The sequence below is a fragment of the Lathyrus oleraceus genome, chromosome 3 (assembly GCF_024323335.1).
Source record: "Lathyrus oleraceus cultivar Zhongwan6 chromosome 3, CAAS_Psat_ZW6_1.0, whole genome shotgun sequence".
Lineage (NCBI taxonomy): Eukaryota > Viridiplantae > Streptophyta > Magnoliopsida > Fabales > Fabaceae > Lathyrus > Lathyrus oleraceus.
The window spans coordinates 247,752,098-247,771,707 of NC_066581.1; the positions used below are offsets into that span (position 1 = coordinate 247,752,098).

At 36.0% G+C, this 19,610-nt stretch overlaps 1 protein-coding gene across 1 annotated transcript; it reads right to left on the reverse strand.

The window, feature by feature from the left end:
* Positions 1 to 249: 249 nt before the first annotated feature.
* Positions 250 to 2,989, reverse strand: LOC127126675 (ricin B-like lectin R40G3). The gene is made up of 4 exons (XM_051055634.1): positions 2,241 to 2,989; positions 2,027 to 2,149; positions 619 to 847; positions 250 to 459 (listed from the first exon to the last, which is right to left on the reverse strand). Coding segments are annotated over exons 1-4 (924 nt in total). The 5' UTR covers positions 2,811 to 2,989; the 3' UTR covers positions 250 to 457.
* Positions 2,990 to 19,610: the final 16,621 nt, after the last annotated feature.

A 19,610-nucleotide genomic window follows, 5' to 3' on the forward strand; every position in this document is an offset into this window, starting at 1 on the left:
GGGAGGAATTTGTTGGGTTTAAGATTAGCTAAAGAATATGTCTAAATAAGCTAGTTTCTAGGAGTTGATATATTCCAATTTGTTATAATTTATTTTCCTTATTTTTCAGTTGCATTCAAATTGTAAGGCTTTATAAAAGCCAGCGTAGTCTTTTGAATAAAGGATAAAACATTCTAGCTTCCCTTTTCTATTCATATTCCTTTAGTTTGCCCTCGGAAACAATAATGGTTCACATTAAGAGATATAGAGTTCACAGACATAGAGGTACATAAAATGAATACTGTTATACAGCAACCAAATGACAACACACTTGTTCTATTGAAAAATCCATAGCTGTATTACGAAAGAGTTAAACAAACAAAACACAAACCACTCAAACAAAAGAGGCAACACTCTTCCCAACTTATAGATATAGATAATTATTCTTCAAAGTCATTGCGAGTGCCTTCAATTGTACTCCTGCAGTTACCATCATTGAAAGTATAATCAGTTACACGTGAAAAATGATTTGTCAATTGTTGAGGCAAATATGACATTTTTATACTTTTTTTCATCTGTAATATGAGCTAGCACCAAAAGTAATAGAGATTTTGATTTTATTATGGATATAAAACTTACAATAGGGCAATATCTTCCACTGCTGGTTATCACCACTGTTCCAGTCCCAGAGGACAACAGTAGTGCCATCATGTACACCTCCAGAATCTTTATCACCATGAAAAGCATCCATGTTGAGATGAATATTGTTGACCATCCTTACAGCTCGGTAGCCGCTACCCTGGTCCTTGCTCTCAGTCCATAAAACAGTCTGATCAAGATAGTCCGGATTGTAACGTGCTAGCCGAACCTAAGATTATGAAAACAGACATGTAAACAATAAATATGTGAACACATGTTATTAAAATATCACATTGTCAGGTTATAAAAGTAAGAAAGAAATAAAGAAAGAGATACTGTTATGCTTTTATTTTTGTCCTACCCCATTCAAAAGACAAAACATGCCATGTGCTCTAGCAAGAGCTTATAATAATGATAATTAAAGATTAAAGATGACTTACCAATGAAAGTGTACATATAAAAAATTGACCAAAAACTTATTCACTTTAACCTTGATTATACTTTTACTTAATTTAAGTTTGAACATTCTTTCTTAAAATTTTGATGGAATGGAAATAGACAAACTAATACAGTAAAAGGTTGTGTTAGTAAGATTAAATGCTGTGTTTGGATTGACAAAGAAAATCTCAGTGGGAAGTGAGCTACAGATACCAGCTTGCTTCTCAAAATCACGATTAAAAAGGCCTCAAACATGTGGCAGACGAAACATAGGCTAACAAAATCACGGCAGTACCTTGATTTTGTTGAAGCTTCTGTCAAATTACAATGGCTCGCCGTGATTCTACCAAAGTTCCCATCAATCCAAACATGCAGTAACAAACTGTACTTATCCCAATTCAAATAGTTTGATAATTTAAACACCAGAGAAACAAACCAAACCACATGCAACTTTGTTTGAAAAGTATAAAGCTCCAAGAACTTCATAATTAAATTATTAAGAAAAGGTCCCAAAGGGACAGGGTCTACTTTACCATTTTACCATTTGATTTTACTTCCAAACATAAAAACTAGCACATTTTCGCAAGTAACTAAACACCAAGATTACACAGTAGCAGCCACTAGCTAGTAACAACAGCATATTCCAATTCTACCAGCTTGCGCAGACAGAATGTTGTAAAAAAAAAGCAGAAAAACATAACAATCTCAGTGGCCTACTACTTAGCTTCATGTTCAAAACAAGCGAATTGCACAAAGACCAAATTCTCCAACAATTTAACAAGACTGGCATTTCTAAAGGTGCAATTTAACAAGAATGTTGTGAGGACATGAAAAACCGACATTCTTCATACATAACATTGTTATTCAATAATGACTAATCAGCACAACAAACACACATTTGTTGCATAATGCAGAACACCGTAGAAACAATCATACAAGATTAAAAAACATTGAGAAAGAACTATCTTACTGGATGGGTGGCACCAATGGAATGCTTAATGGCCTCACCAGTGACCTTGTTGACCAAAGCAAAAGAAGGGTAACCATCTTTATCCTTCACCCTGGTGCTCCACTTCTCATCCTTGTACCAATGCTGCAATAACAAAATTAAAAACTCATTCCAGTCTAAAAACCCATAAAACCCTAGAAAGATCTACAAACAATTTCTAACAAAAAGACTTTACCTGATGCTGATCTGAGGGATCGGAGGGTGCGAGAACCACTTCGCCGCGACGGATAGTGAGAGAGTGATTCGGGGAAGCTTTGGTGAGGATCTTGAAAGTAGGTTTGTTGGAGGAGATAGGATGACCGATGGGTGACACCTCATGGCTGACGTGGTGAACGGTGGTTGGAAAATGAGGGTGATGTGATTCGTGAGAAACGTGATGAACAGTAGCGTTAGGGAATGGGGTGGAGGAGTGATCAGGTATGGATGGGGGTGCAGGTGGGTATCCACCGTAGTTATGAGGTTGAGGCGGAGGTGGAGCAGGGTAACTGAAGTCGTCACGGGACACGTGTCCAGTGTGGAAGACTTGAGTTTCTGGCTGGTGAGGTAGTTGTGGTGGTGGGTATGAGTCGTTGTAGAATGGCGGTGGTGGTTGATGATGATGATGCGGCGGCGGTGGTTGGTTGTAGGGGGAGGAGGTGTGGCCTGGTGGAGGGAATTGTGGTTCTTCGGTGTCGTCTCTTGGGTTGTGGTGATGAGTGTGGGTTACGTTTGAGGAGTTACGGCCATGGTTGAATGGGAAATCCATTTTGCGATTATTTTGATTGTTGTTGTTGCTACTGGAGTTGAAGTTGGAGTTAGAGTTGGAATTGGAATTAATAGAAAAGAGATGGATGCTTAATTGTTAAGCTTAGTTTTGTTGTTATATACAAATCGATGATGATGATCGATAAATCGATTATGAAAACAAGAGTATAGTGTGGGCCAACGTTGCGTTTGATTGGTACCGACGTAATTCATACATATCACTTTCAACACGTGGCAAAAAAAATTGTTGCAACGTCGCCATTATTTTATTCACAAAATATCATATATATATATATATATATATATATATATATATATATATATATATATATATATATATATATATATATATATATATATATATATATATATATATATATTTATGAGAAAATAGATGATGCAGTGAGAGTGTAAATTTATTTTACACTGTCAATAAATAACGATCATGTATTCTCCTAAATCAAATTGAAAATTTTAAAATATTTTTATGACATGATAAAATGATATATTTTTATTAGATAATAGTTTATATTTATATAAACATCATCGTTAAACTCTTTTTTTAATTTCAGGACAGTTTCCAAAAAAACATTTCAAAAAATCTTTGAATGAAATTTTTTTTCGTAAATATCTTACTTTTAGTAAATATTTTATTTTTAAGAAAATATAGTAAAGTTTCTTTAATATCTTAAATTGTATTTGTTTTAAGGATTAAATATGTTTTTACTCTTTTAAATATTGACCATTTCACTTTTAGTCATTTAATTTTTTTTAAACAAAATTAAATTTTAAATATTTTTCGTTAACTCCGTTAATAAAAATTGACGTGGTATGTCACATAGAAATTTGTTGATGACCGACATACATGTGGTAGTGTGTTAGATTGGAATTTTTAGTTGAAGAATAGTTAACAAGGACGGCTATATTGAGGCAATATTAAGTGTTAGTATTTATTGACAAGTTTTGACGGGAACAGACACGTCAAATGTGGCATTTTGACTAGCATGATGAACATATAGTTTGGAAGAATCTCAAGAATATATATAGTCGATCCTTCAACATAATTTCAAAGTCGGAGCGTTCGAAAGACGTCAAGGACTTATGATATTTTGGAATCCAAAGATTTGAAAGAAGTCTCAGAACTAGAGTTTTTCACAAACTACCTTCGACAAGAAGGTTGTTATAGTCTTGGAGCAGTTACGGAGGTGGGATAATGATTTTCGGTCGTTTGTAAGTTTTGACAACGTGGAGATGCTTCAGAAGACTAAATTGCATGGTCTTGTCTTGATACATGTCACTTTTTATGAACAGATTGTCGGAGACTGTTAACTTTATATTAATATAAATAGTAGACTCATGCATTGTAATCAAGGTCGCAGAAATCATATATTTCTCTATAGAATTGTAGTACCCGAGAGAAAGAGCGAAACATTTTGTGAGGAACATGTATGAGTTTGCGTCACTTTCTTTCATTGTTTTTATGTTTCCTTAATTGAAATATTTTGCTTTAATTGTCATTTACTGGATTTTTGTTTAATGTCATTTATTGCACTTTTTGCTTATTATCTCGATTCATGCTTTTTTATATTAAAATTTGTGTCCATTTTGTCTTCATACATACATTCACATTCAATTCACAAACATTTTTCCTTGAATATTTGTTTTGCATAGAGTTTCCGAGTTTTTTCGAGTTAGTCTCACAAGTGAACTAAACTCGTGATTGTTTGCTAAAAACACATGCGAACAAATTGGCACATCCGATGGGACCTTTTTGTGCAAAAAAATTACTTTTTACAAGAAAGTGTTACATTACTTTGTTATTTTTATTTTTACAAGAAAGTATTTTTAATGTTTTGATTTTTATATGTTTGATAACTGGCGGGACGTTAGCTGAAATGGTTCCTCCAAAAAAAATGCTTTTCGTCCCCAAAATGATGGTCTAGACACAGATCCACTGATCACATCAACAGTTGGTACTACAGGAACATCAAACCTGGTCGGAGTAACACACCTAATTCTGAACCAATTAACGACTTCGACGTCATTACTAGGAGTGGTAATCTCGTTACCACCAGTGGCGAATATCTCAACCACCCATAAGGTTACTCTGGTTGTTGTAGGGGACCTTACGCCCCCTTGTGTCCTAAGTTTTACTCTACCTCTAGGTACTAGAGATTACCCATGTGGCATGTCAATTACCATGATGGCAGGTTTGCAAAGTCACGCTTTGATGCTCGCAGATAATGATGCAATGATAGTGTCACCCCTAAATCCATATTTGGCATCTGGATCTTCCATAAGCAACCTTAATCAAATGACACAGCCACAAGGAGGAATTGAATATCTGCCTCTAGGTATGCCAACCTTAACAACAAACTAACTTGTATCCATGAGACAACAAAAGTATGAAAGTAACTACGAAATGGTGAATATGCTTACACAGCAGATAATTATTGTGTTCCATCCATTAATTCAAAACACAACCCAGAGTTACCAGTAGTTAGCCCGCCAGATGGGTAGAATTATTGACTTTTGTGGTGCGCCTGAAGCGCCAGTTATACCATTGCCTAATAATCAGGTGCATATCGAACAACCTCTACCAAGTGTAGTCGAAGGCAACCAAGGCCAAAATGGCCCAGAGGTGGTTTTTGTGCAAAGAAACCAGGATGCTGAACAAGTGCTTAGGAACGTCCAACAAAATAATTTAGGGGAAAAACAATATAACTAACGTGATCGAACATATCTTACCCCTAAATGGCCATAACATTGGCCTCCATATGCCAAATTACGTATCTCTACTGTCGGAATATGTGCGGAAGACTGAACTTCCCAGGGGATAGAAGGTCCCCAAATCCACCAAATTTGTTGGAGAAATAAATGAGTCCATAATCGAAGATGTTGTTAGGTATTCGACCGAGGTTGGTGAAATAGCCAACAACAAAAATATGAAAATGAAATATTCCCAAAATTCCTTGACAAAGAATTCCTTTACGTGGTTTACCACATTGTCTCCACATTCCATATTTAATTTGAACAAACTACAAAGGGAATTCCATGAGCAGTTTTATATGGGCTAATTTGAGATTAGCCTTAAGAAATTAACTGATGTGAGGCGAAAGGTGGCTGAAACAATAGACGAATACCTTAATAAATAATGAAATCAAGGTGCTTCACTCAAGTGTTTGAGCATGAGTTAGTCGAATTGGCTACATGGGGTCTTGATAATTCCGTTAGAAAGAAGCTAGACACCCAATACTTAAGAGACATGGCCCAATTAGCAGACAGGGTTCGGCAGGTCGAACGTCTGAAGGCTGAAAAATCCAGGTCGAGTAAGTATCATAAAAAAGAGTAAGTAGTTTATGTCAAAGTAGATGAAATAGAAAATTTGTCTGACATAGATTGTGAGTATGTCGAATAAATTGAGGTTAATGTGGCAGAGTTAAAGTCAGGGCCTCCTTATGTATGTAAATTGCTAAAACCTTTGAATGGGAAAATTGTTGTCAAACCCAAAAACTAGAAATTTATCACGAAAACATACATGTTTGATGTAACTAAGTGTGACAAAATATTTGATCATTTAGTCTCTGATGACCAAATTGTAATCCCTAAAGGGCTTGAGATACCGCCATTAGAGCAAAAAAATAAAAAAGGTTTTTGAAAATTTCATAATTTCATGGGTCATAAAACTTCACAATGTATTATTTTCAGGGACCTAATGTAGAATGTCTTGAAATACGGAAGGCTGAAATTTGTAGACAAGCAAAAGCCTCGAGTGGAAGAAGAGGCTGATACCAAAGTTGAATAAGCTCTCCTTGTCGAACCTGTAGACATGCTGATGGTTGATATCACTATTGGTATTGACACGAAGGAGGTCGAAGCCAGTTATGAAGATTAGATGAATGTAGTTTTTCCTAAAGCTTAGGAAGAACTTATTAATTTTATGAACATATGTAAGTTAAAAGACTCTGAGGTCATGTTATACTCACATTGCAATGTCGTTTTTGATAAGGAGGCTACAAAGGAGTTGGAAAAGATCAACCCTTATCAATCAAGAAGAGGTGGTCGATAAGATAAACATAGAGAGTTTTTCTTTAACAAGAAGAGAATACCTCAAAAAACTCAGAAAAGCATGACACATGTCCCTCATTCCAATGTTCCCCTAGAGAGTGGATTGGACCTGCAGGAAGATCAACTGCTGAGAAAGGAAAATGGAAGTTAATAGAAGTTGGTGTGGGATCCTCATACCATGACAACTCCAAAAAATCTAAGAAGTACTCTTAGATTTACAAGAACTACATGAGAAAAAATCACATGACTAGAACGTCGTGGAGAGGGAATCAACAGAATAAAAAAGCTTCCTTCGAAGCAGAAAGTGCGAGTAAAAGTAGGAGTATCCAAGCTACAAATAAAGGCCATGCGACAAGGAAGCATGTCAATCAAAGATTGTTTCCTCCATTGCGACTTGCGGCGGAAAATGAAGAACTAAAGGCCAAAGTAGGTGAAGATGAGGAAATGGAAAGCAACAATTTTGACTCATGGTCGGAGCATGGTTTGGATATTTTATGTAACATGATATTTGTGTTGCCGTTAAATATGATACAATTTATGTAGTGTATATTGGCTGAAGAAATGGAAACTTATAAACCCTTATGTTATGAATGATGACTCTGTCAATGAAGATAATGCCATATTTGAAAGACCTGACATGGCCATGCAACAACATTTGAAGCCTATATATATAAGGGCTAAAGTTAGAGGTGTCGGATTAAACAAGGTTCTAGTAGATTGTGGAGCCTATAATAATCTGATGGCATATTCCTTACTCAGGAAATTTGGCAAGTATGATACAGATTTGAAACCCAACAATATGGTTTTGTCGAACTACGAAGGAAATACCAACAAACCTCAGGGGTCATACAAGTAGACGTGCTTGTGGGAACCATCAATATACCAACTTTATTCCAAATAAGGTGAATTACAACTTGTTACTTGGTCGAGAATGGTTACATGGGGTAGGTTGTGTTCCACTTCCATGCACCAAATAATCACAATTTGGAAGTCTAACGGGATTGTGGAACATATAGAAGTAAATCAAAGTTTTTTATGTGTAGAAGTGAACCATATCGACAAGAGGAACTTCTACCGCCAACTGGCAAGTATTTTGCCATGTACACCAGCAAGAATAGGATATGACTTCAAAGGGGCTGATGTATATTACTCCATAAAGTTATATCTTATGCGTGGCTTTATGTGGGAGTACGAGACCACCAGAGGCTATAACAGATGGTCTGAATCAGATGATAATGATGTCTGAATTGGGCACATTGAACCGAATTTTGGTATATGTGGCTGAAAATAAAATAACAGCGGCCTTGGAGCCTGATCTCAATAAATGATGGTTGTCGAAGACACATTGTTTGGAGTTGTTCAAACAAAGGAAATTGTCCATAATAACTAAGAAACAACTTCAAAAAGTTGTAAGCTCGTTTGTATATATGATAATAAGCCTTTAGGGTTTGAAAAAGACCCATTAACCTCGTCCAAAAAGATGAAAGCTCAATATCCTTTAGAAGATGTAGATTTAGGATATGGGACGACTAAAAGGATAACTTACATAAGTTCCAAAATCGACCCAAGCCTGAAAACATAAGTAATTAAGGTTTTGAAGGAGTTCAAAGGCTGCTTCTCTTGGGATTACAACGAGATTCCTGGACTTAGTCGGGACTTGGTGGAGTTGAAACTACTAGTTAGAACTGACAAAAGGCCAGTCAAGCAGACCCCAAGGAGATTTGCGCCAGAAGTCCTATCGCAAATCAAGGAAGAGATTGAAAGACTTCCCAAAAACAAATTTATAAGACCTGCCAAGTATGTCGAATGCATAACGAATATTGTCTTAGTGATTAAAAACAATGGCACTCTCAAAGTATGTATTGAATTTAACTTTAGAAGTTTAAATGATGCCACTTCAAAAGACGAATACCCAATACTAGTAGCAAAAATGCTAGTTGGTTCAGTAACTGGTTTTGAGTATTTAAGTCTTTTAGATGGTTATTCTGCTTATAACCAAATTTTTATTGTAAACGAAGATGTGGCAAAATGGATTTTTGATGCCCATGGGCCTTAGGCACATATGAATGGGTGGTGATGCCCTTTGTCCTGAAAAATGTTGGCGCGACCTACTAGAGGGTAATGATCTATGTTTCATGAAATTATTGAAACATTTATGCAGATTTATACTGATGGCATAGTCATCAAATCCTCATCAGAAAGTGGTCACATAGACCACCTTCGACAGTCCTTTGAAAGGATGAGGAAATATGGACTTAAGATGAATTCGTTAAAGTGTGCTTTTTGTGTCCATAGAGGCAATTTTCTAGGCTTCGTGATCCATAAGAAACGCATCTAAATAAAGTTGAAAAATATGAAGGCTATACTTAACACATAGCCTCTAATGAATAAAAAATAGTTGCAGTCTATACTTGGGAAGATAAATGTTCTAAGAAGATTTATATTGAATCTAAGTGGCAAGACATAGGTTTTTCTCCTTTGCTACATCTGAATAAAGAGGGAGGATTTAGATGAAAACCAGAAAAGAATTTGATGAAATTAAGACGTACTTGTCGAAGCCTCATGTATTGTTACCCCCATTGAGAGACAAAATTATGAAATTGTACATTTTTGCATCAGATTCAACAATAAGAAGTATGCTGGCCCAGGAAGATGATGATGGCATCGAAAAGGCCATATATTATCTCAGTCGAGTGTTAAACGATGCAGAAATAAGTATAGTTTAATAGAGAAGTTGTGCCTTTCCTTGTATTTCTCTTGTATGAAACTGAAGTATTATATCAAATCAACAAATGTGTTTGTTTACTCGTATTTTGATATTATCAAACATATGTTGTCGAAACCAACTCTATAGGAAAATGGGATTTGGCCTTAACTGAGTATTCTCTGACGTACACGTTGTTAAAGGCCACGAAAGGTCAGATTGTCACTATTTTTATAGTAGATCCTGCAATAATAGAAGTAGCATAAAACTATGTCAAGCAATCAGCGTGAAAGTTGTGCTTTGATGGTTCTAGTCATGCTAAAGGGACTTGCATTGAAATTCGGATTATCCCCCCCCCCCCCCCCCCCCCCCCCAAGGAATCCCAACTAAGTATAAGTTCAAAATAGTTGTCGCTCTAACAACGAGGCTGAGTATATATAAAGCATAATTAGTAGTGAATTAGTTGACAAAAGAATACAAGTGCATAAACGAGAATTTAGTAATGTATTTTGTCAAGGCGAATTCATTGCTGAGAAGATTCAACATAGTCAACATTACAAATATGCCTTAAATTGATAATCAAGAGCCCAATGATTTAACCCTAATAACTTCAAGGTAAAAAGCCTCCAAAGAAAAATTGGAAGATCTAATCAAAGTCAATGATAAATTGATTTGACTAGTGTGTTTTCCCCATAATTGTCAAAGTCAAAACTGGTGGAGTAGAAGAGTTGGGATATCTAAATCCTGAAATTTTTGAAATTTTTGCCATTGATAATCTGTCAAATGATGATTGGAGAAGATCAATTATAAATTTCCTAAAAAATACGAAAGGAATAACATATCGAAAGATCAAATACAAGGAATTAAGTTATGTCATCTTTGGAAACAAGTTGTTTAAAAAGAAGTCTGAAGGTGTTTTCCTTAAGTCCCTTAGCGAAAGCGAAACTTATTTGGCAATATTCAATGCCCATAATGGATCATGTGGTGCACATCAAGCATGCTACAAGATGAAGTGGTTATTATTCCAACAAGGGGTATATTTACCCACAATATTGAAAGATTACATAGAGTTTTTCAAAGGATGTCAAGAATGCCAAAAGCATGCAGGGATCCAACATGTCCCGGCTAATGAGTTACACTTAAATGTTAAACCTTGACCATTTAGAGGTTGGGCTTTATTTTTTTTGGGTGAGGTTAGACCTACATCATCTCAAGGGCATAAGTATGTCTTAGTAGGTATCGATTATTTTATTAAATGGGTCGAAGTAGTGCCTTTGGCGAAGGTTGACCAAGATAGTGTGATCAATTTTATTCAGAGTCACATCATGTATAGGCTTGGGATTCCTGGACTATAACCACATACCATGGTTGGGTTTTCACTGGTCAAAAGATTTTTGAGTTTGCTTCAGAATAAGGAATCAAACTTCTAACCTCTACCCTTTATTACAGTCAAGCAAACGGTCAAATCGAGGATACAAATAAGATAAATTGGCCTAATAAAAAAACACGCAGTTTAAAATCAAAAAAATTGACATAAGACTTTGGATCAAACACTTTGGGCTTGTCTAACTCTCTATAAGGAAGCAACCAACTCTACACATTTTCGACTAACATTTAGGCATGTGTTACTTGTAGTAGTAATATTTAATATTTTGGGTATTTGTTTCGTCTACTTTATTTTGTATTATGATTTAGCGTTGTGTATATTCCATCCTAAAACATATTTACACATTTTCCGTCATACAAATACATTTCAAATTCTGATTTTCAATTATTTTTTAAAACCAATTAAACTTTTTTTAAAAGATCTATTATACCCATTCTAAAACTTTTAATCCCCATATTCTCGCCCAAGAGTTAAAGGCTTATCAAACCAAAAATATATATAATTGTCCTTTAATTAATAAATATTATTTTATATACAAAAGTTAATTTATATCTCATTATTAATAAAATATTTTTTTATGACAACAATACATTCAATTGTATTTTAAGAAATAAATTTAAAACATATTATATTTTAGGCAAAATATCCCTTTTATCTCTTAAATATACTTTTAGGTTCAAATTGGTCTATTAATTATTTTTTGTGTGAGATTAGTCTCTTAACTCTTAAAACGTGTCATAATGCTCATTTTTATTTAATTAGCGACACAAAAAAAATTAAAAATCGATTACTAAACTTGTCGCTAATTAGATAAAATGATCTGACACATTTTAATAGTCAAAGAACTAGTATGACACGAAAAATAATTAAGAGATCAATTTAAACTCAAGGTTATAGTTAAGGGGAAAAAAGTTTTAACCTATATTTTAAAGTATTAGGCTATATTCAATTAACATGAAATTTAACTATAAACATAAAAATCATTTTTTCAATATATTTTCAACTTCAATTCTAAAAATTAATTATTAAAATAATTTTAATATGGACTATAATTATTAAAAAAATATAAAATGTTTCATTCATATAGTGGAAATCAATAAATATTTTATTGGCATAATAAAATATTTTGTCTTTTTATTTTGACAAATGCAAGTAGTCCTCCCAAATTAAATTCAAACATTTTGGTTTATTTCTCACAATTTTACATAATTTTTTTAAAGAATATTTTTTCAAAATAACCATTTTTTTCCGAAAATAACCAATTATTCAAAAAAATTACTAAAATAACCAAGTTTGGTAGAGGATGCTGAAGGAGAAGGGCGATCCAAAACGCAGCGGAAATTAAAATTTTCTCCTTTAGTGATCCTTACGAATGGGCATGATCAGTGATAGAAAGGTTACCTCTTGTGACGATTGAAACCTTTGATGCAGATCTACGGAGCGATCACGAACGTTGAACGATGACAACGTCTCTACTCAGTCCACACGAACGGATTCCTTCAATCTCAGTGCTAGCTGCTATGAATGAAGGCTTTGAGTGAGAGAGAGAGAGAGGGAGAAAACAAAAATTGCAACCGCAATGAATGCTTCTGCACAAGGGCTCTATTTATAGAACCACTTGTGTGGGCTTCAAGCTAAAAAGGCTCACTTAAGTGTATTTGGCTCATATCTTATAATATGCCAAATTCACTTAAGCGTGTGGTACCTTACCATATTTCGTATTCTACTTAAGTACACCGTACCTTACGATGTTATACAATTCACTTAAGTGCATCGTACCTTACAGTGTTCCTTAGTTACTCTATCTCTCATCAATCCGTCCTTTGTGTGTGACCCTGTAGGTTTTCACGACATTGGCAATTATATTAAATCACGTATTTAACATAATAAACAGTGAACGGTATCTAGCAACACATCACTGCTACCCAAGACACGAAAATGTCATGTGATCTGACGAATCCTTTTGTGATAATACTTATGTGTATAATTACCCTTTTGCCCTTATGTCTATATTGAACACAAGGTATAGACCGTGTCATCCTTTTCTAGCTCAATATTGGGCCCATAGATATTTATCCTGTTACGCAGGATGGGCAAATTCCATCTAGGTCACTCATGTCCCTCAGCATGCTTCGTGGAGTACCCATCAACTGTCTTTATGGTTATCCAGTTACGGATAACGTTTGATCAGCAATAAAGCACTCGACTCTACATCTAGGGTCCATACTGGTTTCAGGTCGAAGGGTGGTATACACCATTATCACCATGAGAATAACTTATGACACTTTGCATAACTTTCTATATAGTATTCTAATAGCGGGTCAATCTAGTATAAATATTACTTTTAATATTCATACCTATGTTTAAGACTTGATAACTTCTTATCCATGATCTATGAGATGTGATCATCAGTCTATATACATAATAGTCTTAATGCTTTAATGTTATCCCACTTCACAAGAAAGCTCGACTACGGATACTTTAAGAATAGTGTCCTTATGTTTAATGTGATCTCATGATCAAGTCACACTTGATACATTAAACAGACTAGCTATTCTAGGGACTTTATTAAACAAACATAATAAAGAAAAAACCCTTTTATTATTAATAAATAATTCGATACAAGTACCAAAAGTATTGGCCTCTAGGGCTTACACCAACAGATGCGCCAGATGAAATGACGCATCCCCAATGCTTAAAGAGGAGGTGCCAATAGCATTGGCGCATGCAATTGGGTTCCTCATGAGGAGACGTCAATACTAGTGGCGCCTACATTGGGCCTTATGAGGAGGCGCCAATGCTAGTGGCGCCTAGGTTCATTTGGTTGGTGTATGCGTCAATTCAGCTGGCGCATACACCCCCTCCTATTTTTTTATTTTTAGTTAAAAAATTTTAGTTTAAATTTTTTAATTTTTTTAATTTTTAATATTTAAATTTTATTATTTAATAAATAAGAAATAGTAATGAAAAAAATAAATTTATTGAAGATGTAATAATTGGTTATATTGGACTGACAATAAACTAATGACAGCCCCGATTATAACGTCCCCCAGTTCCACATCCCGGTGCGTTAGTTTGTCTCCGAGGTCTCCCACGATTTTCTTGAGGTGTTTGTGGTCTTTAGGTGCTGACCTGATCGAGCAATGGCTGGTTGGAAGGTCTGGCGGAAGTTCCAGCGGTATTTAACAGATGTGTCATCATTTGCTCCCAATATCCTGAGGGGCTCTGGCCAACGGTGCTTCCGTAATGGAGTTCGGTGCCCATGTCATCGTAGTTAGGGAGTTGGGGTTGGGTGAATTAGGGACGGTATAGTTGCCCAAATTTGGCCATTGAGTCGTTTTGGAAACGAAGCAATGGTTCCTGGGGCGTACTATAGTTAAACAATGGTTGGATGTTCATTGGTGGGGGGCTACGATGAAGTGACCCATATGAATTATCTGGGATGTAGACGGTTGTGGATGCGGGGTTTGATTATTGGTTTTGAGTTTGGGTGGGTGGTATGAACGTGATGCGACGTTGGATGGTTGGTTGTTGGGTGGTTGGCATGAACGGGTTGCGATGTTGGTTGTTTGGTTGTTGTGTGTATGTGGTCGGTTGATGTTGTGTGGTTGGTTGTTGGGTTTGGGTGGGTTCACATTGGTGTTGGGTGGTGAATTTTTATGGGGCATACGATGACGAAGTAAGTTGGCGTGGATCCATCAAATATCACGACTCAGATACAAGTTATTGAGTTGTTACCGACCTAAACCATGCCATATATTGTTGAGTGGGTCTTGTGTAACACCCCGAATTTAATTAATTAATTAATTTGAATTATTTAGATTTTTATATGATTAATGGGTGTTTTAAATTAATTGTGTATGATTGTGGGGGTAGGTATCATTGAATAGAAGTGTGGAGGGAGTAAGAGTTTGGTATAGTTATTGATAATTAATTGGAATTTTAATTAGTGATTGAAATAAATAGTGTTTTATTCGAATTAATTAAATAAATAAATAAAAATCACTAGAATATGAACATCTTAATTAAATAATAAAATTTAGTTATTTTATTTATTTAATGGGGATAATGATTTTTTTTAATAATTAGCCTATAACTATTTTATTTAAAATTGGTTGGAATAAAATAGAAGAGTAGAAATAATATGGAGAAAAAGAAGAATATTATTAATATTATTTTATTAAAAGAAAATTAGAGTCAAGAGGGGTATGGTGGTAAATAATATAATAAGTGATGACAATGGTGGAAGTTCCTAATTATGGGGGATTAGGTTAATGATAAAAAGGTTAGTAAGAGAGTTTGGAGGGTTTTACGTAAAATAGATTTTTGTGGTGAAAAGAGGCAAGGGATAAGGCTAAAAGAAAACTCCATTGTTAGAGCTTGAAGTGTGCATCTTGTTGAAAAATCTAAGGTAAGGGTGAGAACTTGTTCCAATAGTAAAGGGTATGATAGAAGGATAGAATGGAGGAACCCTTTACCTCCTTAGGGTTGGGTGTTTTGATTCATAATTTTGAATTTGGATGCTATGGTGATTATTATATGATGATGATATGATGAATTTCATGTGTCTTACATGTGTGTAGTTTTCTGTTTTGATGATTAAACTTATATTCACCATTGTTGCAATTTCGAAGGTTTTAGGCATAATCTTAAAGTTGTGATTAAATTATTTAATTGTTTTAAAACTATAAATTAACTTTATATAATTATTGTATTACATGAATTGTGATTTTATGAACGTTTGGCTTTTTACAACATCGAAATCGGAGGTCCGAAAGGCCTCCAACGATGAAAAACACAGAAAATTCTGCATTCTGTTCGTCGCAATCGCGACCCTTTTTGATGTTTTTCGGTCGAAATCGTTTTGTCATAACTTTTGATCCGTAAGTCCAAATCGAGTGTCGTTTGAAGCGTTGGATATCTGAAACAGAGGGCTATAACTTTGTTTCAGGAATAAAGTAATTTTGGAGATTATTTCATGGATGTTTTGGGGGTTGAAGAAGATGAAAATTATGTGGGAAAATTTAGAAAACAACAACCTTTTAGTAACGCCTTCGTGCACGGTTTTGATCATAACTTTCAACTCGTGAATCATTTTGGGTTGGGGTTTAAAGCATTAGAAAGGTGACTCTAAGAGATATAATGTGATGGTGATAAGAGAATTGATTGAGTATTATTCCTATGCCTACTATGTTGGTGAAGTTTTTGTTCTTATGTTCGGTTAATGAATTGTTGACACATCCCGACGGTTTTGGTCATAACTTTCATTTCATAAGTCCGATTTTGATGGCGTTTGAAGCGTTAGAAAGCTAATGCTCAGACCTAAAACATGGTAGTGATTGTTGATATGTTTTAATAATATTCACATGCCTACTGTATTGATAAATATATTGGTTTATACGTTTGGTTGATGAATCATTGCATTATTGTAATACCAATGTGTGATGATTAGGTTGTTATGTCGATGATGTTAAGATGTTGATGAGTTGTTGTTATTTGCAGATATTATTCATGTGGTAACATGAATTGGTTGTTGCATGATGAATGATGTGATGCATAAATGATGAGATGTGGGTGGGGATCCTTTAGGTGAACCTTATTGTGTTAATGCATGTTATTTGAGAGTCATGCATCTTGGTGTATGTTAGATGCCCAAAAGTGCTTATTTGAGCTATCATATATGGGCATCTTTCACTCTATTTCCTTGATAAAATGTCGAAACCCCCTTTATTTCAGATGAAATGCAATACAATGATAATCTATCTTGGTCCCTTTGATTTGTGTGTTATTATGCAGAAATTAGGCATGAAATAATAGAAAGTGAAGACACAAAGAATTTGGCAAAGGGACCAAATAAACAAGCATTCATCAGCTTGCTCGCTAGGCGAGGTCTGTAGCGAAGCACTCACTAGGCGAGCGTCTAGCGAGGGTCCAGCGAAATGCTCCAGGATTTTACAGTGGCAAACATGACCAAACTCGCTAGGCGAGCTTCCAGCGAACGTTGCAGCGAACGCTTCCAGACTTGGTGAAAAGCGCAGCCAGCGCTCACTCGCTAGGCGAGGCTCTAGCGAGGTCCCAGCGAGCATTCCAGTAGCCAAACCTTTCAACCTCGCTGGAGCGAGGGTTGAAGCGTAACCTTCGCTAGGCGAAGGTTTTGTTCGCTACGCGAACATGACAGTCTGAGATAGGCTGTTTCTCTGGGCGCAGGTGCCTCTTGTGCCTCAATTAGACCCTCTCTAGGCGAGCCATTCTGCTCGCCTAGCGAGCATTACAGCCCAGTACAGCTCTATAAGTAGCAAGTGCCACTTTTTGGAGCCATACTTAGTTTTACTTCATTTTTCCATACTTTTGTACTTTGGAGAGATATTTTTACAGCATTGTTCTTAGAATCTTTTTGCCCTAAATTTCATTTCTCTTCATCTCTTAACCATCTTTTACAAAAAGAAGGTGGATTCCCATCCAATCTCGATTATTCGACTCGGATGTTGATCAACCTTCTTCCGAAACTTGCCGACCAAGCTACCATAAAAATGAGTAGTTAAGTCCTCCATTTGTCAAGGTTAGATGCAGACGATCATTAGCTTTATGTGTAAATGTAAGGATCTTCATGTGTAAACTCTTTAATGGTGAATATATGATGAAAACTTTGTTCTTATTCAAAACTCTTTGTGTTGGTTTATGATCGAGAGATGTTTACCAACTCTTAACCTAGGTTTTCATCCAATCTTGTTTGTTAGCTAGAGATAGTAATGAATGATTTTGTTCACCATAAGGTTGAACCAAAAAGTTGTCATTTTGATAGATTGTGTTAGAGATAAACAATCGATCAAAATGGGAAAACTCACAATGTGTGTTCGAGAGAAACACATTGGGAGGACTTTGTGAAATAATTTATCATCTAAAGGAGTTTATAATATTGTTGACCGAACAAATACATGCAAAGTGATCGTTGAACCCTAACTTTGGCAATATTTCTCAAATATTCAAAACCATAACTTTTACCGCATTGTATTACCTTTTTATGCAAGATAACGTGACAAACACCAAAACCCTATTGTTACTTAAGTTAAGATTAATACAACCATCGAACGGCGGTGATATCTTACAATCCCTGTGGATACGATAACAAAAACCCGACACTTAAAATTACAACTAACAAAATGGCGCCGTTGCCGGGGATTGTAAATTGATATTGCGAGCATCGCAATGGTTGCTTAATTTTTAGCTTTTGAATTTTTGACTTGTGCTTGTAATCTGTTTGGTTTAGTGTGCAGCTTACGTTTTATGCGAGGGCAAATCCCTGTGGACGAACTTCTTTTTGATCCCGAGATCAAAAGAACCGCAAGGAGGAACAATAGCAAAACGAGACGTAGGAGGCAACAGGCTAGACAACGTCAAGAGCAAGGAGAAAGTTCTTCTACCACAAATCCACCACCATTCATACCTAACATGGAGCCACCACCATCACCTATTTCTACTTCATGCATAAACAGTCCAAGAAACACCGCTCAGTTTGCCAACCACACGGGAAGGCAAGCTGAGATGAAAACGGGAACTCTCAATTTATTATATGGAAGTCCATTCACCGGAATGGACCATGAAGATCCCTTTGCTTTTCTCACAAAATTTTATGAGATAGCATTGGCGGCCGGAGTGGATCAGGCTCAGGAGCTCCCGTTATTCAGAAGATTATTTCCCCACGCTTTGCTCGGCAAAGCAAAAGATTGGTACTTAGACCAAACACCAGCCGTCATGACAGACTGGAACGTGTTAGAAGAGAAATTCATCGAAAGATTCTTCTCCCATAACCGGTTCATGGAATCCAAGACGGCCATCTCGGTGTTTTCACAAGGAATCAATGAATCATTAAATGAAGCGTGGGAAAGATTCAAGTCCATGCTTCGGAAATGTAAAGGGCATGGATTTGATGAATTGACTCAAATCCATATCTTCAAAAATGGACTTCAACCAAATTGCAAGACGTTGTTGGATGCTACCTCGGGTGGCTCTTTATTGTCAAAAAGTGCCGAAGAAGCTACAAACATTATAAATCGAATGGCTCTAAATGATCTTCAGAGTCAAAGTCGAGGCAACTCTTTGAAGAAGCCGGGAGTGCTTGAGCTAGGGACGAACGATGCCATCCTTGCCCAAAACAAGCTCATCTCACAACAAGTGGAACTCTTAACGCAACAAATTAAAGAGTTGAGAGAACCGTCTAAAGCTAAACAAATAGCTTGTTGTAAGCTTTGTAAAGGTGAGCATGACACCGGATTCTGTCCACCTCCGGGATTCGAAGATGTAAACTACATGGCAAACCAAAGGGACTACCAACCGAGACCACAACAACAACAACAACCTTATCAACCGCACCCTCAAAATCAACAACAACATTACCAAGGGAACCAAGGGTTCCAACCTAGGAGTAACTATTACCATAACCAAGGTTATGGAGGTGGTTCTTCTAGCCGTCAAAACCCTCCCCAAAATCCTTATCAACCTCAACAACCGTCGGTTGTAACTTCTAAATTGGAAGAGACATTGACGCAATTCATGCAAATTTCAATGGCTAACCAAAAGAGCAATGACGCGGCTATAAAAAATCTCGAGACTCAAGTTGGGCAACTTGCTAAGCAACTCGCGGA

What these genes read in the sequence shown, in the direction of transcription:
- LOC127126675 (XM_051055634.1), bottom strand. Translation starts at nt 2,810, where the DNA reads ATGGATTTCCCATTCAACCATGGCCGTAACTCCTCAAACGTAACCCAC. An exon ending in ATCCCTCAGATCAGCATCAG is followed by an intron (nt 2,150 to 2,240) that starts GTAAAGTCTTTT and finishes TTGTTATTGCAG; the next exon opens with CATTGGTACAAGGATGAGAA. An exon ending in CCATTGGTGCCACCCATCCA is followed by an intron (nt 848 to 2,026) that starts GTAAGATAGTTC and finishes TCATAATCTTAG; the next exon opens with GTTCGGCTAGCACGTTACAA.